We start from the raw sequence: 10,948 nt of genomic DNA on the forward strand, positions 1-10,948 counted from the left end.
CCCCATTGCCTAGCCCTTACCACTCTTCTGCCTTAGAACCAATACAAACTATTTTTTGTAAAAAGAAAGAATTCAGATTTAAATTAAGAATGAATAATGCAATCCTAAAGAATGTATTGATCATAGAAAAAACTTAATAAAAGAACAATAAATAATGTTTTAAAAAATACGGCATGGCAAAACATCAAAACTTATGAGATGTGACAAAGACTACTTTGGGGGTATCATGAGAGCCGTTTAATCCTGCAAAGAACTTCTGAAAATTGAGGGAGGGCTCCTACTATCCAAACCGGAATTTTGTCGTGGAACTAAAATCTTGTAACTCCCTATTCCGATCGGAAGTCTTTCCACTCCCTTAAGCGCCAGAAACGGTACCCGAGGCATTCTGGGAATCGTAGTTCTGATGGGCTAGGTTCTGGCCTTAAGCATTGCAGGGGCGCAGATGCGTGCGCATCATCCTTCTCCCGACCGCACGGATCAAACCCACAGGTATTGATGACCTAGGCGTCCCCACTCCCTCCATCCTCCCCTCCTACTCCCCTCAGAGTGTGTGTGTGTGTGTGTCTGTGTGTGTGTGTGTCTGTGTGTGTCTCTGTGTCTGTGTCTCTGTGTCTGTGTCTCTGTGTCTCTGTGTCTCTGTGTCTCTGTGTCTGTGTGTGTCTCTGTGTGTGTGTGTGTGCCGCAGGAAGTTCGCCTAGAATCCCGGGGAGCCTCGGTTCCAGGCACTTCTTTCTTTGTAAACAGTTTTGTCCTCACCTGTTCTCCTTATGTCGACCCTCCCCTCTGCACCTGAGATCGCGCATAGCATGTAGGGACACAGACTGACCCGAAGAGTGGGAAACCTGGACCCAAGATCTAGAGAGATAAGAGGGAGCCGGGGTAGGGGAGAGAGGTGGGAAAGATGGGAGAGAAGCTTTGGGCCACTGGTGCTCCGCCCAGCTTGGGGAATTAGCTTCTTTGAAGGATTGGAAAGAAGCAGAATTCCGGGCTGGAATTGTGCGACAAGTGGGCCTTTTCTCCACGTTTCCCTAGGGAATGCGAGGCTTAGAATTCATTCTGAAATGACATTCTCTTTTGTGAGGACGCAGAGTGGACAGCTTGATGGTGACAGAGCCCTAGATTTGGTGGCAGGAACATGTGAGTTCATATTTTGCATCAAGACATTTATTAGCTCTTTGATCCCTGGGCAGTGCCATTTAATGTCTCCTAACCTCAGTTTTGTAGTTGTTCACCCATTTCAGTCATATCCAAGTCCTCGTGATCCCATTTGGAGTTTTTTTTGGCAAAGTTACTGGAGTGGTTTGCCATTTCTTTCTCCAACTCATTTTATGGATGAGGAAACAGACAAATGGGTGAAATGACTTGCCCCGCATCACACAGCTAGTATGTCTGAGGCCAGATTTGAACTCAGAAAGATGAATCTTCCAAACTCAATACTCTATCCACTATACCATCTAGCTGCTCCAAAGTCTCAGTTTACTCATCTGTGAAAGGTGGAGGTGGTGGGGATGTCAAGGGGAAAGGAAGGGATAGCATCTCTTCCACCTTTAAATCTATGACCATATGAATTGGGGACTGACCCTTTGATCCTGTCAATACAATATCCTAGTTGGATCTAATATCACACTTCTCTGTGATCCAATCAATAGCTTCCTCAACTAATACAAGTTGTCAACTTCTCTGCGATTTATGTTAGAAAATTGCTTAGACTGGGCTCCAGAGCACTGAGATGTGAAGTGTTTCCTAACCCTAGATGGCCAGTTTTGGAATGGAGGACGAGCTTACTACACCATAGCACCTTTTCTTACCAAGGAACTTTGTACTTTAAACCATTCCTAAGTAGCTCAGGTTTTTCTGTCATACAAAGAAGGACATAGCACATCTTTTTCCAGTAACATTCATACATTTTTGATGCCTACTGAGTACAGGGCTTTATAAGAGATACAGAGAAAAATAAGATTGTTTCTTTCCTTATAGAGTTTATGAACTCAGCAAAATGGATATATTTTTCAGCTCTGGGCAGCATGGGTATGGTGGGAAGTATAATCCATTTGTGTAATTTTTCTGCACATATATTTCTACATAGAGGCAACATGGCTTAGTGTTAAAAACATTATACCAGTAGAGGTAACATGGTTTGGTATTAAGAGCACTGTCCTGGGAGTGCAGAGATCCCAAGTCCTGGTTCTTATGATTTACTTCTGTGGCCTTGGTTAGGTGAGTTTCTTCATCTGTGCAATACAGACAAATAAGACTTATTCTAGCTAGTTGATAGAGTGATTATAAAGATACTATTCTGAAATTAAAACACTACATAGATATGACCTATGGTATGAACTCGAGCAAATGCTGAGAGTTTAACATCTTGTTTAACTTACTATTTCATTGTTGTCTATTCCTTACTTTTTGGGTCATTTGTATGTTCACAGTTTCTACAGAGCCTTGAAGTCTAAAGATGTGACTGGGACTCCGTGGTCCCTCCAGCTAACCATTATATATTTTTGCCAACAGCTTTATCCAGAAATGTATTCAGGTAACCAGCCTGAGTCTAAAGAGAACTGACTCTGCTGGGAATGCATATTTGAAGTCCATCGTGATAATCCCATTTAAAAGATGCTGGCCCTGAAGAAGATGACAATCTCCTTAAACACCCCAAACCTGGTTGTACATGACCAAAACAGGGTCCTGAAAGTAGATGCCTCCCGGGATCAGGTAATCACCTTAGGAAGAGAAAAAAATTTTGATCTAGAGTCTTCTCGCCAGAGCTTCAGATATTTTCCATACCCGGAAAAGGCTGGGCCCCGAGAGGCTGTGAACCAACTTTGGGAACTCTGCCTTCAGTGGCTGAGGCCAGAAATTCACACAAAGGAACAGATCTTGGAGCTGTTGGTGCTGGAGCAATTCCTGACCATCCTGCCCAGTGAGATCAGGATTTGGGTGAAGTCACAGTGTCCAGAGAATATTGAGGAAGTGGTCTGCTTGGTGGAAGATTTGACCCAAACCCTTGAGGAGGAAGGTGAGAGCTACAGAAGAATAAAGGGAAAGAACAAAGTCTTGTTAGGGTGTGAGAAGGGAGAATAAATAGCACAGATCTCAGAGGGGACTTTGGAAAAACAATAATAAAGGGAGGAAGCAAAAGGAAAGAAAGCAGATTTGTGAAGTGAATGAGAAAGGAGGTACTATAGCCCCTTTAGGTCTTATGGCATCTAGTCTAACCTGTGTCTTACAGGTTTACTAGATGCAAAACACATGACCACAAACTAGGATAAATTTTTCCAGTTCTGTTCTTTTAAGTGTACAAATATCAAACAGTCAAATTATTTATCCCTCTTGTATGCTTTTCACAGACTTTCCTCCAAAACAGGGATCTCAAACTCAAATAGAAATGGGATCTAAATATATGTAAGGATCCCTGCAGGTAGCATATTCACTTAGAAAATCACATAGAAACATTATCTATGTTCAATTGAGTTTTCATTTATTTTGTTAAATATTTCTTATTGATACTAAGAATTGATACTAAGTATTAGTTCCAAGAGTGGCAAAGGTTATGCATTTGGGGTTACTGGGATGTGTCCTTTCCAATTATATTTTAATCTGGTTGTAGTAGTATTGCAGGAAGTATTGGAATGGGGTGTCATATGTTTGATATCTCTGTTCTAAGAGTTTATAGGATTCCTATCCACGAATTAATTCCTGAACAGTAGGCTCAGCATAATATTTTGCTTTAATAGTTCTTTTTTTTTTCTTTAAAGGGCCCTTTGAGGTCAGTCACTCAGCAAGCATGTACTAGTGCTTACTATGTGCCAGGTACTGTGCTAACTAACCCCAGGGATATAAAGCAGGAAAGCATATATGACCATACCAGATATACAGAGGGAAAAAATTAGAGTACAGTATGATCATCTGTCTTGCTCAAGGTCATATAGCAAGGTAGTGGTTAAATTTGTTTCTGTTTCACACTACTATTATACGTAGTCTGAACTCTAATAGATACAAATATTCAATTTCTTAAAAGCTATTTTCTAAAAGAAACTGATTTATTTTATAGTCTGTCATTTGGAAAAAAAGTAATTCTTCATTAAATGAGTAAATTACTTTCGAAAGATGTAAGCTTATCTGATTGGAGACAGAATGGTTAAATCAGGAAATTTGCCATGAACCAGAATTCTGTCCTTAAAAACTTGCTGTGATCACAGGAACAATATTATACTTCCAGTTGTGACTGCCATTCTTTCTAAAAAGTATCAGAACTTTAGGGTTGATCTTATTCCTGTTCTTTCTCAATAGCTTCATGTTCTAATGAGTCTTCTCATCTTCAAGAAGAAAACACAGAGAAGGAAGAAATGTTCCCAGTAACAAAATTTCTGGTGAGTTGCAACATTTTCCCTTTCCTCCCCACTGCAGTCATTAGTATAGGCACCTTTCTTTCCCTTTGACTGGATCTTCTGTGCTCAGCTAAAGCCCTTTCTAGAAATCTGAACCTTTGTTGTTTTCTCCTGGGAAATGGGCACATCCTGGTGACTAAATATTCAGTAGGAATATTCTCCTTTCTGTTGGCATTCTCTGTTTGATCCAACTTTTCAGTAATACCTGAAAAAAATTTTTTTAATTAAAAACTTGAGAAACATTTACATGTAAAATAATAGAAAACCATTTTATAAAAAATGAATCTTTTTCAAGTTTGATTTTTTGAAAGTATATACTAAATTTAACATTATGCTATCAATACTACATTATTTGTTTGTTATCCCCTGCTGAACTTCTTTCTTCTCTCTTCTTTGCATTTTTAAATATTTCATTGATGTCTTTTACCTTCTCTCTCTCTCTCTCTCTCTCTCTCTCTCTTTTATTTTACATCTCTATCTCTAATAACTTTTCAACTGTATATAACAGAATTCTGTTTTATACAGCTGCTTGATCACATGGTTCAATAGGAATATGATTGGGGATGTAGACCCTAGTACAAATATTAATAATATGGAAATAAATCTTGATCAATGACACATGTATAAAACCCAGTGGAATTGCTAGTTGGCTATGGGAGGGAAAGAAATGAATCAGTAACCATGGCAAAATAGTCTAAATTAATTAAATAAATAAACTTTAGGGAAAAAAAAAGAATTCTGTTTTATGCCCTGTGATCATCCTTTTTACTTTTTGGGTATCTTTATTCATATTTTTGAAAGGCATTCCCTTCCCTCTTCTAATTTTTAATTAAATGATTAATTAAATATTATTCAACAATTTAAATAAAAATTAAATAAATTTGTATAAATAAATAAAATAATTTAATTTAGATCAGATATCCATTTTGTGGCTTTAAAAAAGCATGCATATTTTATTTTTCTCCCAGTTAATGTAAAAATAATTTTTAACATTCTTTTTTTAAATTTTGAGCTCCAACTTCTCTCCCTCCTTCCCACTCTTACTCCTCTTCCCCCCACCCCTGACAGCAAGCCTTTTGATATGCAATCATGGAAAATATCTTTCCATATTAGCCATTTTGTGGAAAAGAAGCAAATTTTTTTTTAAAAAGCAGAAAGAAAGTGAAATGTAGTATATTTCAGTCTACATTCAGACTTTCAATTCTTTCTCAGGAGTCAGATGGTATTTTTCATCATGAATCTTTGAGATTATCTTGGATTACTTAATTGCTAAGAAAAATTAGGTTATTCATAGTTGTTCATCAAAAAAAATTGCTGTCACTGTTGTTCTGGTTCTGCTCACTTCATTTTGCATCAGTTCGTGTAAGTCTTTCCATACTTTTCTGAAATTGTCCTGCTTGTCATTTCTTATAGCATAATATAGTATTCCATTGCAATCTATATATCCTATATCATATCATATCATATCCATCATAAATTTCTATTCTATTCCCTAAATTACTTCATTACAATATATACATATATATCAACCATTCTACAATTGCTGGACAACCCTTCAATTTCCCATTTGTTCCTTCCTCAAAGAGGTGCAATAAATATTTTTGTACAAATAGGTCTTTTTCCTTTCTTTTTGTCTCTTTGCGATACAGACCTAGTAATGGTATTGATGGATCAAAGGGTATGTGCAGTTTTAGAGTACTTTGAGCATAACTCCAAATTGCTCCCTAGAATAGTTGGATCAGATCACAGTTCCACCAACAACAGTCAATTAATGTCTTAATTTTCCAGCATCCCCTCATTTGGAGCTTTTTGTGTTAAATGGTATGAGATATTGGTCTAAACTGCTACCAAACTGCTTTCTAGTTTTCCCAGCATTTTTTTTTCAAATAGGGAGTCTTTATTCCTGTAGTTGGCAACCTTCAGTTTATCAAATACTATGTGACTACAGTATGTTCTGTTGCTCCTGGGTCTGTTGTACCTAATTTATTACATCTTATCTATTTTTTTAACTGTACCAAAGAATTTTGAAGATTAATGCATTGTAATATAGTTGAGATGTGGTGTTGTTAGGCCCCCTGCCTTCCTACTTTTTTTTTTCATTATTTCCTTATGTTTCTTGACTCTTTGTTCCTCCAGATAAATTTAGTTTTTATTTTGTATGGTTGTACAAAGTAATTTTCATATTTTTATTGGTATAGTATTAGATGTGTAAATTAATTTAGGTAGTATCATCATTTTTATTATATGGCTCAATAAAAAACAAATGAGTATGTTTTCCAATTATTTAAGTCTTCTTTTACTTCTGAAAAGAGCTATTTTTTTTTGTAGTTGTAGTTGCAAAATTCCCATGTATTTCTTGGATAATAATCTTTGATTCATGCCCAAATAATTTCTATGTGGTATTCAATTGGAAGTGGAATTGATCAACCAAATACAAGTTTTGTTAATTCTGTAGGTTTTGGTCATTTAAGAGGAGTGTTCATACACATTTAAAGTTTATTCCTGTCCCTTAGAAGACAAGGAAAGAATTTACTAGGACTAGGGATCATTAAGCAATACCAAGTAGAAGGAACAGATTATGAGAGGCAGTTTCTCACTGGCTAATGAACTTTAGTGTTTCTCAAAAGTTTTAAGTTCTTAAAAAGCCCACATTTTTTTTGTGTGTGCGTCTTCCCTAGTCTGACATAAAGTGGCATACACAATAGATATTCAAAATATACAATAAATTATTGGGATCATTCTTCAACCTTAATGTCAGAATTATCTTCCATTCACCCTAATCATTTTTCTGATACTATACACTTTTCCCCTGTATAGATAAAATAAGAAAATTATTCTAGAAAAGCATCAATTTGTTTGGGTTTTTTTTTAGGAATCAGTGACATTCAAGGATGTGGCTCCTGACTTCACGTGGGAAGAGTGGGAGCAACTGGAACCTGTTCAGCAGGACCTCTGCAAAGATGTGCTTTTGGAGAACTATAGGAACTTAGTTTTTCTTGGTAAATCTTCCCCCTTGTGACTCCAAATTTATACTTTTGGATTTTTTTTTAATTTGGAAAATTTTATTTAATTAATTAATTTAGAATATTTTACATGGTTATAAGATTCATGTTCTTTCCCTCCCCTCTTTCCACCCCCCCTCCCGTAGCTGATACACAGTTCCATTGGGTTTTACATGTGTCATTGATCAAAATCTATTTCCATATTATTGATAGTTGCCCTAGGGTGCTTGTTTAGAGTCAATATCCCCAATCATATCCCCATCAACCCATGTGATCAGGCAGTTTTTTTTTCTTCTGTGTTTCTATTCTCACAGTTCTTCCTCTGAATGTGGATAGTGTTCTTTCTCATAAGTCCCTCAGAGTTGTCCTGGATTGTTGCATTGCTGCTAGTAGAGAAGTCCATTACATTCAATTTTACTACAGTGTATCAGTCTCTGTGTACAATGTTCTCCTGGTTCTGCTCCTTTCACTCTGCTTCATTTCCTGGAGGTCATTCCAGTTCACATGGTATTCCTCCAGTTCATTATTCCTTTGAGCACAATAGTAGTCCATCACCAACAGATACCACAATTTGTTCAGCCATTCCCCAATTGAAGGACATTCCTTCATTTTCCAATTTTTTGCCACCACAAAGAGATTGGCTATAAATGTTTTTGTACAAGTCTTTTTCCCTAATATTTCTTTGGAGTATAAACCCAGCACTGGTATGACTGAATAAAAGGGCAGGCAGTCTTTTAGCACCCTTTGGGTATAATATACTTTTGGATTTTTAAAAAACATTAGTATGGGGGCAGATAAGTGGCTCAGTGGATTAAGAGTCAGGTCTAAAAATGGGAGGTCCTAGGTTTCAACGTGGCCTCAGACACTTACTAACTGTGTGACCCCAGATAAGTCACTTAATCCCATTGCTTAGGCTTTACCACTCTTCTGCCTTGGAACCAATATACAGTATTTGTTCTAAAATGGGATGTAAGGGCTTATATTTTTAAAAAAAAAAAAAACTTTTTTTACTATTGCTTTTTAGAGATTGGGATGTCAAAGGTGAGTTTTGTCTTAGTTTGTTGAAACTAGATATTCTTAACCTTTTTTGAGTCAAACCATGGGATTTTTTTTCCTCTTTGTTCTTAGGTAAAAAATATTTTGCCTGTAGAACTAAAATATAGACAATTTTGTTTATTCATTGCTATCTGTGATTTTGACCTTTTCCCATCATGTGCTCAACTGTGTCCCACTTTTCTGTCAGCAACCTAGTTCATGTACTTCTAGGTATGGGAAAGTTGTACATTATTATTAGGAGAAACAAATGACCTAAGTGTTTCCTTGAAATCCATATCAACTCTGTGATCCATTCCCCTGTATTCTGTGGGAACACAATATGAAATACTCTTCAGAAATTATTTTATCTATCCCTCAAGCCTTCTTAGCATATTCTCTTTTCACTCACTACTCACTATCAAAGGGATCAAACTATATTCTAGAATGATTTTTTCCCCCTTTAGCATGCATGCCTATTTACCTTTTCTTTTCCATGATTAGGGCTTTCAATTTCCAAACCAAATATGACCTCCCAGATGGAACATATGGAAGTGCCATGGATGCTGGAGTGTGAAGAGCCAAGATGCATCAGTCTATGTGAGTGAATGAAAAGCTAACAGCTGGGAATTTACTACAAGCAATATATCAGCTGGTCAGTCAGGGAGAAAACATCTTTGAAATGTTGATCCAGGAAGCACTTCCCTAAATCTTTCAGGTATTTGGAGAAGGGCAGAGGCTAATTAGTTCTGTGTCCTGCATAGATTTTCAATTTTCAGCAAGTAGTATTTGCTTATAGCCTTTCATTTCCTCAATTCCCATTCTCTTATTAAACCTGATTTCTATACTCATTAATTTATGGAAATTGCTCTAAAAGTCACCACTGATTTTTTTCACTTAAATTCTGGGGGCTTTTCATTATCTTTCAGTCAACCTTTCTGCCTCATGTGGCAGTCAAGAAATATTTATTACACACTTTCTGCATACCAAGCACTATGCTAGGCACTAGGGATACAAATACAATGAATGAATGAAATTGCCACTTAAAAGGACCTTGCTTTCTAAGGGGAAAAAATAAGGTTGTGTGTTTGTGTGTGTATGTGTATGTAAATCTACATATAAACATACACATACACAGAGTGGTTAAAATGCAAGTGATTTAAGAGGGAGGACCCTGGCAAGAGGGAATCAGGAAAAAGTTTCATGTAGAAGTTGATGCTCAGATTGAGTCTTGAAAGGTTTCTAATAATAAGTCCAATTTGGCTTTGTACAATGAGGTTAGAAAGGTAGACTGAGTAGGATGAACAGATTCTTAGGTTATCAGCATTGAATAGGACTTTACAAATTATATAAGTCAACTTATACCTCAACAATATACTTTCTATTAACACAGCCATTATGCTGTCATTCAGCCTTTGCTTGAAGACTTCTTTTAAAAGAGTAAGCATTATTCAGCTATGCAAGGTATTGGGGATAGAATTAGGAAGAATGAAATAATGAAATAATCCTCACTCTCAAGGAACTTACAGTCAAAAAGAAGCATATTACCTCCCTAGGCAGCCCATTTCCCTATTTGTCCTAGGTGTATATTTTGATTTACTTTAAAATAAAGTAAACCCTTGAGTGGAAGGGTGAATGATGATATGATATTAGTGCTATAGTAAACTTAATCTGATAATTATGTACATAGTATATTAGAAAAGTACAGTTATATGTGGAGGTCTTATAACTTGATCACCTTCTTGCTTTCCCTTGCTTATAATATTTCATCAGTATCTCTTGTTTACCCTGTACCTTTGTTTATTCTTCTCCCTTTTGACACTCTTCACAGATAGCAAGTCTCTTTTGGTAGATATCAATGATAATAGTAATTTGTGTCATTTATTTAGCTTTCCAAAACCCTTTCTTTGTGAAATAAGTGGTACAAAACTCATTCTTCATTGTAGTAGGAAAGAATCATGAACTTCATTTTATAAGACTTGCATTCAAATCTCAATACCATTTCTTAGAAGCTGTGTGAGTAGCCAAATCAATTAACCTTTTTGATTCTGTTTCCTCTTCTACAAAAAGATGATGATAATAATAATTTTACTACCTACCTCATAGGATTGTTGTTAGGAACACACTTTGTTATACTAAAAGTATCTGTAGAAAAATGAATTATTTTATCATAAGCATATTCTATTTTACTATATTCCTAAAGTAACAATTTCCCTTTTCTTGACAGAGGCTACATTTATATTTTTAAACTTTTTTTCAGACTGGGACAGTGGACCTGAAGCTAAGGAGTTAGTTTCAAAGTGGGAATCTTCTATAGAAGAATCATCTCAAGGAGTGATAATAAAAAGAAATAATTCCTGGGACTTCGAACTGGGAGAAGCATTTAAATGTTATGACATGTTGGTGAGGCAGCAAAGCCAACAGGAAAATCATTTAAAGCTAGGGACAATCACTCATGAGGAAAATCCAAGCCTAGTTAGAGGTTATAAAAGCAATGAATTTGGGAGAAGTTTCAATCTGAGCTCA

General features: G+C 36.3%; 1 protein-coding gene across 1 annotated transcript; it reads left to right on the top strand.

Moving 5' to 3' along the window:
- The first annotated feature begins 412 nt into the window (after positions 1–412).
- On the top strand, positions 413–9,030 carry LOC123250172 (zinc finger protein 483-like). The gene is made up of 5 exons (XM_044679197.1): positions 413–489; positions 2,512–3,016; positions 4,291–4,370; positions 7,261–7,387; positions 8,927–9,030. The coding sequence occupies exons 2-5, from the start codon at positions 2,614–2,616 to the stop codon at positions 9,028–9,030; spliced, it is 714 nt and encodes a 237-aa protein (XP_044535132.1). The 5' UTR covers positions 413–489; positions 2,512–2,613.
- Positions 9,031–10,948: the final 1,918 nt, after the last annotated feature.

Source organism: Gracilinanus agilis, chromosome 1 (genome assembly GCF_016433145.1).
Source record: "Gracilinanus agilis isolate LMUSP501 chromosome 1, AgileGrace, whole genome shotgun sequence".
Lineage (NCBI taxonomy): Eukaryota > Metazoa > Chordata > Mammalia > Didelphimorphia > Didelphidae > Gracilinanus > Gracilinanus agilis.